The 14826-nt window shown below is 34.2% G+C and overlaps 1 protein-coding gene across 12 annotated transcripts in view; it reads left to right on the forward strand.

Annotated features, from left to right (window-relative positions):
* Positions 1–14826, forward strand: part of LOC106867394 (uncharacterized) — a 195260-nt gene that overhangs the window by 171844 nt on the left and 8590 nt on the right. For all 12 annotated transcript variants that reach the window (XM_089349136.1, XM_089349137.1, XM_089349138.1 and 9 more), the window contains 5 exons: positions 609–761; positions 2409–2597; positions 3261–3352; positions 6121–6247; positions 6523–6669. In XM_089349136.1, the coding sequence (XP_089205262.1) occupies positions 609–761; positions 2409–2597; positions 3261–3352; positions 6121–6247; positions 6523–6669 (708 nt within the window). The remainder of the gene's footprint in view (positions 1–608; positions 762–2408; positions 2598–3260; positions 3353–6120; positions 6248–6522; positions 6670–14826) is intronic.

Here is a 14826-nt window from a genome sequence, read left to right on the forward strand (position 1 = left end):
AGTTAAAATTAAAGCTGTTAATGCTGAGCATCATTAATAAAAAAAATGCAAAAACCAAAATGTATGGAAAGCTTATGTAATCACACCTGACTGGTCATGCTATGCCATATTAACTTCTAAAAACATTGAACTGATGAATTAGGAGGAATAGCTGTAGCATTGTATTCTCTATTGCTTATGATAAAGGAATTGTAACATATTTGCTACAAAATTTCTATGTGAGATACATGTACTGAAAATACATGTATCTCAAGAAAGTGATTAAAAAATAATGAACTGAATCTGATTTGTGGGATTTATACTGTGAACTTGAACTGGTAGTAGAAAGTTGTGCAGATTTAACTTGAGACAATGTGATCAAATCTTAGAAACTAGGAACTAAGAATGGTTGCAATGAACCAATTAAGATGCTGAGCAAAACTGTTCAGTTAATGTCAACAAAGAAAAAAAAGCTGCTATGGCAAAGATGTGATGATAAACAAGAAAAAAGTGAATATTGACCTTAAAATTAGCTAAGGTATTGTTTGTCCAATAAACTTTTGAAATTATATCAAGAGTGAATATGATTATTATGTCACCCAAGCTGATGTAATTTTATTTCTCTTCAGAGTTTAGTTGCTGTGAAAATTCTCCGTCATGATATTCTTGCATTGCCTGGAGGATTTGAAGATTTTGTAAATGAAGTGAATGCTATGCACTCTTTAGACCATGAAAATCTGATACGTCTCTTTGGTGTTGTTCTTTCATCTCCCTTAATGATGGTAAGTACTGCTATGTTTTGTTTCATGGACTAGTAGCACACTATTTTAATGGTGTTTATTTCAATACTTCATTGTACAACTGTAGGTACAGACTTATGTAAATAACTTGTTTCAAGATACAGTATCTTTGTGAAGAAAAAAAGAGGGATCGGCCAGATGAGGTTTAATTCTATGTTGGGATTTCTTCAGTAGCTAAGTACCCTTTTTAACTGTCCATAGAGATATTACTTATGAACCCTGTACTACTAAAGGTTCAAGTAAATTGTGTAGGTCAACTTCCATTAGAATGAAGGCAGCATCTTTGGCTTCTAAAGACAACTGAAAATGATATGGCTCATATTCAGTTTGAACTTCTATAAAGTGACTCTTGTAAGAGAAATGTGAGCAAGAGAGTAATTCCAGAAAGTTTAACAGCTCTGTGTAGAAATGATTGAGAAAAGTGTTTGAGGATGAGATGAAAAGAAACAATTTTATCAGATGGGCATGGGTGGAGGTGATATGCAGTGTGCTAGCAAAAATAACTACAACAGTATTTTAATGTGAGGCACACTTGATTTTTATAGAGGAACAACAATAGATTGGAGCTGAAATATTTTCTGAAGAGGAAGCTTGTCTTTCGATGTAGATTTTCCAATGTCATAAAAGTGCAATCACAGTAAGAGATATTGTCAAAGATTGTGAAGTGTAGCACTTTGTAGCAACTTAGCTTTGATTATTTACTGTTCATGTGTACTGAGTGTGTATAGTAAAACAGTTTTCCTATATGTTTAGCTATTGTGTATTGTGCTGTAAACTAGGTTGTCACACTCTCATTGGAGGTTGTTTTCAAGTTTTCTATTCATGGAAGCTGTGCAATCTATTATGAAATGTCTAAGACATTTAGAGATAATACCTGTCTTTAGAAAGTTAAGGAGAAGTGGTGAGTTGTGTAATCTGAGTATATATATATATATATGTGTGTGTGTGTGTGTGGTTAGAAGTATTGGCAGATATGTCATTACTGTAGAGAAAGATGATATTGAGAGTCAACTGAACTTTGTAGTATATTAGAGTTGATAGAATGTGGTTCAGGGAGAGCTGTATCAGTTCGTGTTGCACTGAAATAGTCTGACTAGAGAATTCTATATCAAGATGAGAAACAAATGGAGCTTGTAAGTGAGGAAACTTAGCTTGGGATTTCTCATTCCAGACACAGTGGAGAGCTTTTATGTTGTCAAGGGCAACAATATTACTTTTGCCAAAGTTCTTAAGTGTGAGAGACCATTGGTAATTGATATTGAAAGGCAAGTCTTTGAGAGTAATTTATCACTGCTTCCATCGCGTTTGAAATGTTCGAAGTAGGAGCAACAAGGCAGTAGCTGGTAAGATAAAAAAATGTTGTCCTTTGTGGGAATGGAATTTGTGGTGTAGATGTATTTAGAGAGAGAAAGATTGAAAAGTTTACTGAGGACACAGGCTAACTCTGGAGTATAATTTGTTAGGGTAATAGAATACGTTGGAAAAGTTATTGATACTCTTTAAGCTCCTGAACATCCCAGGTTGAACTGTTCTGTGAGAGAGAGAGAGACATTCTTTTTAATCATATTTTAACACCCATGTCAGTGTCAGCATCATTAATATGACTAAACATACATCAATTTACTATAGGTTACAGAATTAGCACCACAAGGAGCTCTTTTAGACAAGCTGCGTCGTCATGATTCTCAAAAGCTGTTAATAAGCACACTCTGTGATTATGCTATTCAAATAGCGAATGGCATGAGTTACTTGGAACTGAAGCGTTTTATTCACAGAGATCTTGCCTGCCGTAATGTGTTACTTGCCACCCCAGAAATAGTAAGTATTCCATTTACTCAACATCTTTTACATCAATTTTCTCTTAATTTCTTTGACATTCTTTAATATATATATATTTTTACAATATCAAAATCTTCTTGGGATAAAAATACCTGCTACACATTATTACTTCTAAAAATTTTCTCGCACCAGTGAAAATGATTTTTGACAGTAAGCAAATGAGTTTGATGGTTTTTAGTATCTACTTTTTATGTTTGAAAGCTCAAATATAAATGTGTTAATAAATTCAATCAAATACCATTAGTAGTTATGGCTGTGTGGTAAGAAGTTTTCTTCCCAAACACATAATTCTGGGTTCAGTTGCACTGCGCAGTACCTTCAGCAAGTGTCTTTTATTATAGCCCCAGGCAATCCAAATCCCTTGTTGTGTGTATATGTGTGCATGTGTGTGTATGCTCCTGTAACTTAACAGTTTGGCAAAAGAGATTGATTGAATAAGTACTGGACTTAAAAAAAAAACAAAAGTTAGTGTTGGAGTTGATTTGTTCAACTAACATTCTTGAAGGTAGTGCCCCAGTATGGCCACAGTCTAATGACTGAAGCATGTAAAAGACGAGAGTTAAATATAAATCAATTTTTTTTTTTTAAATCAATCTGCAATTTTGTTTTTTGACATCAATTTTTATGAATGCTCTGTTGTAGATTAAAATTTGTGACTTTGGTTTAATGCGAGCTTTACCTAGTCAAGAAGACCATTATGTTATGTCAGAACAGAAAAAACTTCCATTTGCATGGTAAGACTGATATTCCTAATATTTTTTAAAACATTTCAAGAAAGAATTTGGAACATTTTTGTTAATTTGTTACACTTCAGCAATTTTCCAACTATTGCAGTGCCATGTAAAAAGCATCCAGCTCACTTTGTAAACTGGTTGGTATTAGGAAGGGGATACAGCCATCGAAACCAAGCCAAATCAGACTGGGACCTGGTGCAGCTCTCCTGCTTACCCACTCTGGTCAAACTGTCCAGCCCATGCCAGCATGAAAAACAGACATTGATGATTATGATGATGTAATAGTTATAAGCCTTCAGTCACTTTCAAGCTCAAAGTAGAGAGCAATCAATGCATGGGTCTGTCTGAGAATATTCAGAGAGTATGCAACACATAGAATATCAAAACAGTGTTCAAAAGTAACAGCACATTTTGCAGATGCATCACTGAGGTTAAACCTACCCAAGAGTGTCCAGAACATAAGAAATGTATTTGTAGCTTCTTACTTATTTGTGGAAGATTCTATAAATAAACTAAGCCGTTCCTAAATGTTAAAACAAAGGAATATTGTAAAGCTTTAATGAGAGGGGAAATATACCATCAAATATCGTATGGCTGAACATACGATATTTGATGGTATAAAAGACACACAATCGAATTAGATGCATCCCAGTTTCAGCAGCATATGCTCTGGGAAACAAGTTTTTGTGATTAAAGCATGTAGTATTACAAACAATCTACCAGTACATTACAGAATATTACAAAGGTACCTGAGCTATAACAGAGAATATTACTGTATGTAAAAAGAAAGGCTAAGTAGAAAAGGAGACCATCTGGATTAAAATTAGCATAAAGCAGTGAGTGTCAGGGACAAAATTAGCTTAATCCTTTAGCATTTAAACTGGCTGTATCCAGCCCAATTATTCTACCAGTTTTATGTTCAAGCTGGTCATGTCCTACTTCTCACACCTACCCTGCAATGTCATTGTAAAAATAAACACCTATGTCAGTGAAATCTCATGGCTACAAGATAATACATGGTTAATTCAAAGCAATGTGAATAAACAAGCATTACATTTGATAGAGTAATCTGAATGCTAAAGGGTTAACAGAAACCCAATTTTGCCAGTTTCATTTGACTTATCGCTTTCTCTACTGGATATAATTATGTTCAAGAAAGCTAGCTTTCACTTGGTTTACTACTGAATTATACTGCTAGTCTTGGTCTCTCCACCTTGCTAAAAATTCTATCGTTGGAACTATAGCACATTGGATTAAAAGTTAATCAGAACAAAGATGTTATTTTTTGAATATAAGTCAAGGAAAAGTAAGGCCTACAATATATATATATATATATATATATATATATATATATATATATATATATATAAACAATAATCAAAATATGAAAAATATTTCAGATGTTTGGCCTTTAATGTATGCATAATTGTTGTTTAGTCAAGTAGAAAGAATTTTGCTGCATAGTGTATATTTGACTCTGAAAAATTTGAGAATCAATACTTTCAGTAGTTAAAAATATATTGTAATGTGAGTTAGTTTCTTATAGAAGATAAAGTTTTTAAAGGTTTGATTTGTAATTATGAATGATACTATAGCAATAAACCTGTCAGTGGGTTTTTGCTCTCTTTCATCTCAATTTTTGGCTGATATCAAATGTGATTTTGCATTGAAAATCTTAGCACCTAATTTGATTCATGAGGTTACTTCTTGTTGCAAAACATCAAATAAAGGTGCATTATCTTGATTTGTTAGACATATATAGACATTCTTAAATACAATATATAATATTTATATGTGGAGTTATAACCTATTCTGCTAATGCTAAGTGAGTGACTAATTATCTTCTAAAGATAAAGTTGCTGAAAATGCAGAAAAGAAAGTTGTAAGTACTCTGTAGTGTGAAGAGTAATGCTGCCACCCATCATGTTTGGATGGATTCTTGTTAAAGAGTTTGTTGCTCTTTTCTATCTTTAGTTAGTGTTTAGAATATCTAATATGATTTGTTTTTAATCAAAGTTAAAAGAAATTCTTTTTTGATGTGACATTTGAATGGCTTGACAATCCAAACCCTGGTAAAAGTTTTCTATTCTTGCAGCCACGAGTGTGTAGATTCAGTCATAATTATTTGGTTAATGTTCTAAATATTCTATTATGTTCTCAAACAAAAATATAAATACTCAAAATAGATATCATGGAGAGCTGTTCAAGCTTGATTATTTAGTATTTGAGAGAGTGAAAAAATACTCACTTTAACAACTGCTGCAGATTTTTCAGAATGCTCCAGCTCATAAAAAAAATATTAAAAAATTTCTTTGCAAATACAACTCATTGAAAGATTTGCTTTTGAGATAGCAATATACTTACGTAAGCTATTAATTTTGGTATCTATTTAATATGCTTATTATCATAGCTGTACTAAGGCATTTGAAAATAAAAAGAAAACTTGAAAAATATTTTATCTTGGAAAAGTAAAGAATTTTGGCTCTGCAGTACAAAGATGGAGAAATATCAGTGAAAGTAACTGAAACTTTGAAATTGTTACTAAAGCTATCAACTAAAATGCATTCTCTGTAATCTTTTTAAAGAATTGATTTTACTTCAGAAAATTCTCCAAATTCTTCTCTGATCAGTTTTAAAACCTAACCCAAAATTTTAAGCATGTCTTTGAAGTGTTAACTGTTTGTATAAACTACTGATTATTAAGTGTTATGTTATCTGTGAATAGTATGAAATAGTTTTGTTAGATTTGTTCTCCTGATTATTTGCAGGTGTGCACCAGAGAGTTTAAAATCTCGGCAGTTCTCTCATGCTAGTGATACATGGATGTTTGGTGTGACTCTCTGGGAGATGTTCACTTTTGGTCAAGAACCATGGATGGGTTTCAAAGGATCTGAAGTAAGAAGATTGATACTTTAATTTTTTGATTAATTATATAATAATTATTTATGTGTTATATTAGTTTTTATTTTCAAATGTTCCTTTATTTAATAGATCTAGCAATTCTTAAAAACAAATTGAAGAGTTAATTATTTTCAGATGCTTATTTGAATATCATTTAAAGCATTAAATTGTTTGCTATCCAATTTTAGTGTAGGATTAGATTTCTCTGAATATAGATTCATGTATCAGGTTGATGTTGTTAGAATAGTATTTTTTCTTTCTCTTCAAAGGTCCTTTATAAGATTGATATAAATGGTGAACGTCTCAGTCCTCCAGAGTATTGTCCCTCTCATATTTACCAAATAATGCTGCAATGTTGGGCCAACAAAGCACAAGACAGACCAACATTCTTAGCTCTCAGAGACTATCTTACAAAGGTAAACAATTTCTGCCACCTGCTAAGTTATTGCTATTTGTATACAGGAGCTCAACTTTATCAGTTTTAGATGCTGTGTCCAACGTTATTGATAACATTGAGGATTACCAAATAAGAAAATATGTTTCTTTTTTTTTAAAGAGATGTCAAGCTGAAAAATCTTTGTCATAACATTTGATAGTGTAATTGGATGTGACATGTTAAGGTTCCAATAACTTTTAACATGTTTTAATATTTAAAGTGTTATCAAATGCATTTTTCCAATCCTAAATTTTTTGTGCAATATCTCTGTTTTAACATACATTGTAATTATAAATGTTTTATTCAGCAATATTATATGATTGAAACCTCATGTTGTTTAAGATTATATATAGGAGCTTGGTAAAGTTAGTCATTTTAGATCTTAGTCAATAATTATGTTGTTTTCTAGTTTATTGCTGTATTATTTCTTGTTGTCTTCTCTCCTTTTCTTCAGTGTTGTTACTCTGTTGTTTCATTCTGCTGTTATCTTTTCCACTGTTATTGTCTCTGCTACTATCTTCTCTTCTACTGTTATTGTCTCTGTAGTTATCTTGTCAGCTGTCATCATCTCTGCTCTTATTGTCTCTCCTATTGTCATCTCTCCTGTTGTCGTCTCCGCTGTTATTGTCTCTCCTGTTATCTTTCCTTACCTTCTCTTTTGTTGTTTTTTTCTGTTATCTCCTGTTATCTTCTCCTCTCTTACTTTCTATGCTGTTTTCTTCTCTCCTCTTATCTTCTTTGCGGTTGTCTTCTCTTCTGTTATCTTATCTGTTAGTATTTTCTTTTGTTATCGTTTTTGTTATCATCTTCTGTGTTATCTCCTCCATTGATATATTTTCTTTGCTTTTACCTTCAATGCTTCCTTCACTTTTCTGTCTTTTTTTTCCATCTTCTAAGTTATCTAGCCTCATAATTTACTATTTAGCGTAGCCTCACTTCAGAGGAGAAGGTTCTAATTAATAGGGAATGTGAGTTTGTATGTTACCTGCATATGTTGAGTTGTTTTTTAAATTCAGGTATTTACTTGTGGCTTCTCTGTGTTGTGTACTAGAGAATGGGTTATTGTTTGAGATGAAAGATGTGAGATATACTATATTATATACTTGTAGATAATTCACAAATGCAAAAAGGCTGCAAAAAATATCAGCAACTTCTTTATGAAACCTAGCATTGGACTAGAAATTCAAAGCATCACTGACACACAAAATACACTGGCAATGATTGAGTATAGCTGGTTGTTATGTTTACTACACAATGTAAATGAATAGTAATGTTTTAAACAAATATAAGTTGTTAATGGTACATGCAAAAGCAGGTGCACTCATTTGCAGCAAAGTCAATTTTGTTACAGAAGAAATGCATCTGTGATGATATGCTTGTTAACTTTTTACCTATAGGTGCAGATGTGGCTCTGTGGTAAGAAGCTTACTTCCCAACCACATGGTTCTGGGTTCAGTCATCATTAGTATCTGTTTTCTGTGCTGCTATGGTTTGGATAATTTGACAGGACCCAGCAAACTGCAGGACTACGCCAAGCTCCAGTGTCTGCTTTGGCATATTTTCTCTGGCTAGATGGCCTTCCAGATGTCAACCACCTTACAGTGTGCCCCCCCCCCCCCCCCGCCCGTGCTGTTTTTTTTTTTTCTACTTTTTTTGTGCCATTAGCACTAATGAAGTTACTAAACAAGTTACCAGTCAGAAAAGAACAGGAAGGAAAAAAAAAAACCCATAACTAAGTGGGTGGGGTATTAGGGAGGGGGAATGGCCTTATATCAGTTGTAAGAGGCTAAAGCATGATTGAGAGACAAGAACAGGTGTCTTTCTATAGAGGAGATACGTGTCTATCCTACATTATGAGGGTGAGTAGTAGTAATAGGGGAGATGAAAATAAAGATGACAGTGATGGTGTACCAGAGCTAACTCTATCCATTTTCTCTGCCCACTATTCCTGGGATCGTTGTGGGGATAGAATCTTCTGACACTTCCTCCATAGGGTCCTATTAGAAGCAACTGTCATTACACTTTCTGGATGGATTTCCAAGCATTACTCATTTAGACTATTGATATTATCTGTGTTATTGGTCTACCACTTAGTCCTCTGTCAGTTGGCTTAAAGAACCTGTGTTGTGATTTTTTTTTTATGTGTGTGACATTCTAATTAAATGTTTGTAGTACTGGAGCTGTGACTTTTCAATCAAGAGAGGAAGCATCTCAACCTGGAGTGATTCCCTAATCTCCAAGCTATGCACTCTGTCAAGTAACATTACTCCAGAGGTCCTTCTGAAGTACCTCATTTCAGCTCCTTATATGTGCAATTGTACTCTTTTGGTCATTACCCAACATCCATGCATAGGTTTGAACTGGTACATAAACCAAATAGAAAATAGTAACTTTGGCTTTTTGTTGGTTTCCATACAGCTTCTATTTGCCAAATTCACTCACGAGACACCAATTATGTTGCAAAGTGGAACTGAACCCAAACCCACGTGATTGTAAAATGAACTTCTTAACCACAGCCATGCCTGCACCTAAAGGTGAATTTACATGGGGATGGACTTATTGTCGCTTGCATAACTATCAGAAAAAAATATCATCACACTTATACTTGGATTCAAGTAAATATAATATTGCTCAAAAGTTCAACGTTTTAGTTGGGTGATGTATAGCATGTATGAACTAGCATGGGCTAATGATAGGTGAGTGAACTGTCAGTAATGACATTGATTTCAAATTTTAATACTAGGGCAGCAATTTGGGGAGGGAGTAAGTCATAAACCCCAGTGTTCAACTGGCACTTATTTTATCGACTCCAAAAGGTAATGTCAGTAATGATATTGATTCATGAAACCAGTGTATGGATATTATAACTGTATTTTTAATGAAGTTTATTAAAATCAATATGTAACAGTGTCATAAATTTATCTATTGATACTTTCTATTTGTGTGAAACATATATGGGTTGTTCTGTTGGGCAACTGTAAGCCTAATGCTCATTATATATGATTATATTGTTAGTCAGTTAGAAGTAGTGATGTTAAAAGCATTGGTTGGTCTGTGTGTTCTGGACATAGAGTAAGAAACACATTATCTGATACATATTGTCCTGGGGTTTTGCTAAACTGTATTGCCCATAATTGTAATTATTTCAGTTAAATGTGTATATTATTTAAACACATTCTGCAGCTCACATGGTGAGCATTTCTCCTGGCTTTTATGTTGTGAGCTCAAATTCCACTGAGTTTTGTTTTACCTTTCATCCTTTCGGGATTGATAAAATAAGTAGCCTCGTCTCCTATAACTGCTGGCTTTGTGCCAAAATTTGAAACCATTATTTGAACACAACCGCAAGTGAAGTTGCAAACAGTTTTCATGAAAGGCAACATGGTTAGTATGTACGGATCAACAGCTGAAACTAAATTACTAACAGAAAGAAATGTGACTTATTTAGTACAGCAACTTTACAGGAGATAAAATTGGTATTTTGTATAAATTTGAACAATAAAAGTTGAAGTAACAGCAGTAATACTTTAGTGGGTAGACTTTACAAGCAGACATATATGGAGCAGAGACACATATTAATGTATATAAACTCTAGCTACCCAAGTACATATCCTATTAAATAAATGGGAAATACTGAAATGGTAAAAGAATAAGATTAAGTATAAGAAAATCAATTAAGACAAGCAAAAGTCAAGAGAATGGATGCAAAATTACCACTTACAAGAAGACTATACTCTGTCAAAGGGCATCTGCTGATGAGTAAAACCTTATCTTCTGGAAGGAGTATATATACTTCTTTATTTCTCACCCTCACCTTCTCTTCTCCTCTCTTAATAATTTTTTTTATTATTGCTTATGATTTCTTCATCTAAATTTTCTTTATTATTTAGTGCACCATCACCATTATTTACCCCCAAGCACTAATTAAGTTATTCATGTTTTTTTACATTTTTTCAAACTGCCATGGCCTGAATAGGTCTTGCAGCATCTTGCCATTTGTTGTGGTCTTTTCTCATCTAACACATATGGCAACATAAAAACCAAACTAGACACCTACGTTGCACTAGTGGAGTTATTTCTAAAAAGACTATAAAAAGTTCCTGCATATATATGTAGCTTTCTTTCTTTTAAATTTTCTGTATTGTAGTATATATGGATGGGAAGCTGCAAGAGACAAAGAGATTTAAGCACCAGACTTTAAAAATAAGTACTAGAGACAATTTGTTTGGCTAAATATTTCAAGGTGGTACCCAGCATGATGACTGAAATAAGTAAAAGATAAAAAGATAAAACCCAAAATGTAATAGAAATTCTTTCACATACAATAACAAAATTTCTTTTATATATCAGTAGCTATAATAATTCATCATCATCATCATCATCGTTTAACGTCCACTTTCCATGCTAGCATGGGTTGGACGATTTGACTGAGTACTGGTGAACCGGATGGTTGCACCAGGCTCCAATCTGATCTGGCAGAGTTTCTACAGCTGGATGCCCTTCCTAATGCCAACCACTCCGAGAGTGTAGTGGGTGCTTTTACGTGCCACTGGCACGAGGGCCAGTCACGTGGTACTGGCAACAGCCATGCTCAAAATGGTGTTTTTTACATGCCCCCTGCACAGGATCCAGTCCAGCGGCACTGGCAACAACCTCGCTCAAATGATTATCTAACATGCCACCGGCACAAGTGCCAGTAAGGCGACGCCGGTAACAATCACACTCAAATGGTGCTATTTACGTGCCACTAGCACGGAAGCCAGACAGCTGCTCTGGCAATGATCACGCTCAGATGGTGCTGTTAGCTTAATTATACAAAATCTATTCAAATGCTAACCACATAACTTTTTTCATACAATTATCATCATCATCATCATCATTTGAACATCCACTTTTCTTATGTTTGCATGAGTTAGACAGAATTTGTTAAGTCAGATGTTCTACAGCTTGATGGCTGTCATATGATATCAAGGCAAGAAGACAGTAACACACACACACGCGTGCACACACATATATGATGAGTTTCTTTTAGTTTTGTCTATCAAATCTACTCACAATATTACAATTAAATACTTCTGTTAATCATGTATAAGTATGAAGGTGGTGGTATATATCAAATATAGCTCTACTTGTCATTTCTTTTTTCTCTATTTTAATTTGACATTTTATTGACTTATATATTTTATTTTCAACTTTCGTTTCATCATCTTTCTTACCTTTGCCAAGTTATTAACTTTCTGTGGTGTTATTTATTTAGTTTAGTAGGAGGCACAATGGCCCAGTGGTTAGGGCAGCGGACTCGCGGTCATAGGATCGCGGTTTCGATTCCCAGACCAGGCGTTGTGAGTGTTTATTGAGCGAAACCACCTAAAGATCCACGAGGTTCTGGCAGGGGATGGTGGCGAACCCTGCTGTACTCTTTCACCACAACTTTCTCTCACTCTTACTTCCTGTTTCTGTTGTGCCTGTAATTCAAAGGGTCAGCCTTGTCACACTGTTTCACGCTGAATATCCCCGAGAACTACTTTAAGTGGAGTGCTCAGCCACTTGCACGTTAATTTCACGAGCAGGCTGTTCCATTGATCAGATCAACTGGAACCCTCGACGTCGTAAGCGACGGAGTGCCAACAACAATATTTATTTAGTTATTCCAACCTTATTTGTTGTTGCTACCTCCTTTCTGCCTCTTCTCTCTTATTCATTTACTTGATCATCTTCTCACGTTTATTCCATTCTTTTTTTCTCTATTGCTTTTTAAATATGCTTTGAACATTTTTTTTAAAGACTGCCTACTCATATTTAACTTTTTCAAGTCATGACTAAGAGACGAGCCAACTTCTAAATAGTTGTTCAACTTCCTGGAAATAGCATCATAATCTCAAATCACACCCTTAAAAAAACAGAAAATGACACACTAGACAGTGTAGTTTGAAGTGGTCTGTGAGAAATAAGGAAGAGATGGTCAGCTCTGACAGTCTTTTGAACAAGTTTTGATCACAGGTCTGTTTGATCAAGATTGATTTGGGGCTAAACTTCGGTCATTAGAAGCCTCATGAAAACTAAAAGTGTTAATTTTTAAGGCTTAAAGATTTAAGAATTCCTTCCTATATTCTTGAAAAAAGGGCCCTACTAGAAACATTATTTTTCATTCTTCAAGGTACACAAACCTATCTCAATTTTTTCCCTTTTCCTTTTAATCAACATTTTCCAATGCAGGCCATCAATAGTCTTTCAGAAAAATTTTATCGATCATTTTTGAAAACCATAATACTATGTTTAGTAGAGTGAGCACTAACATTTTAATTGATTAAAATTCAGATTCATGACATTGTGCTAGCATCTACTTTACTCATCTTTATGCCACAGGTATCCCTGGCCATTTCCCCAGTCATTCTGTATAATGTTTATTCATGTATTAAACCATAAAAAACGTTTTTTTGTCTATTAAACAATGTTCAGTGTAATGCTACCAACTACTCCTTAGGTAGCTTTTGTGATGTTTAATCTGTTGCAAGTATCTGAACATTTGAAGAAAACACCTGGCTCTTTCTCCATTCTTGTCATTCTTATGTACATCAGCTTTATCATCTCCTTAGTCTAGGAGAAAAGCAACAATCATGGGCCTTGTCCCTTCTCCTTTCACTAACATATATGAAAAAGATATTGCACTTCACTTCTTCATAAATCATTATTCATTCATTCATTTGTTTTTTATGTCTGTAACATACTCTTACATGGCTGTGGGATTGAGAAGCTTGCTTTGTAAACATGATTTCAGATTCGGTCCCACTGCATGACACATTGTGCAAGTGTCTTCTACTTTTACTCTGGGTTGACAAATGCTTTGTGAATGCAAATTTGGTAGATGGAAACTGTGTGGAAGCCCATTGTGTATGTGTGTGTGTTTGCCCCCTGCCACTGTTTGACAAGTGGTGTTGGTTTGTTTATGTTCACATAACTTAATGGTTCAACAAAAGAGACCAAAAGTATAAGTATCAGACTTAAAAAATAAATACTGGGATTGATTTGTTCGCCTTCAAGACAATGTCCTAGAATTCCAGCATTACTACAGTCCAATGGCTGAAACAAGTAAAAGATAAGATGCATTTATACCCAATAACACAAGACTGTCATTACTTCTTTTTTTATATTAGTTATGTTGATTCAAATAAATAAATAACTAAAAAGGAAATTGGTTTATATTTCTTACTTACACCTGAACATGAAGAAGGCTCAGAGACATTCTAACCTCTAATTTTTGCCATAGCTTGCTCCTGTCCCAAATAACTCACATACATAACAATTTTTTCCTTCCTTCTTTCTTTCTTTCTTCTTCATTCCTAGTTATTTTCTATCTTTTCCTTTCTCAATATATTTGCCTCAGTCAGTCAGTCAGTCAGTGTGTGTGTGTGTGTGTGTGAGATAAAGGAGGTATGTGTATGTGTCTCTGTTTCATGTCGGATGAGGTTTGGATTTAATGATATTTACAGGGTAAGTTTATGTGCTGCAAAGTAGTGTTCTGATATTATGGGCAGGACTGTTCTCTGAAGAAATGTTGAAGGTGTTTATGGAAATCCCATGACCTAGTTACTGATATCTACACTCATAGGATAGTTTCTATACACTCTACTCAAACATGTTGTCAATTGCTTGATCTTTTGCAGTCTAAAGTATCCATCATTGAGTGACTGGTTGTTATTGATTTCTGGCTGTAGAGGAATTGGTGTTGAGGCAATTATCCTTTTTTCATAGACATTAGCTGAATTTTGGAGCTGTTGTTACTCTGTGCATGTAAAGATACACATGTATATGTTGGATGGAAATATGTTTTAATGTTCTCGAAGATCAATATTACTGTGAGTCGTAAGTTACAGTACAGTGGAACCAGCTTTCAAAATATTGTGATGAACCTTGAAGGGAGCCTTTCTGTAGTTTCTTCACCTGTTAGAAATAACAGTTAAATTGCTTTACATGACATTCTACCATCTTAGAAAAGGATAGATACATTTATTCCTGTTGTCATGGCTGAATCATATACCTGTTCAATCAGAGTTGGCCTGGATTAATCAACAACAATTTATTTTGATGCCTACACCATGTATTGAGTTCATAAATTCAGCTTAAATAAATGTTATAT

Source organism: Octopus bimaculoides, chromosome 3, assembly GCF_046866305.1.
Source record: "Octopus bimaculoides isolate indiv1 chromosome 3, ASM4686630v1, whole genome shotgun sequence".
Taxonomy (NCBI): Eukaryota; Metazoa; Mollusca; class Cephalopoda; order Octopoda; family Octopodidae; genus Octopus; species Octopus bimaculoides.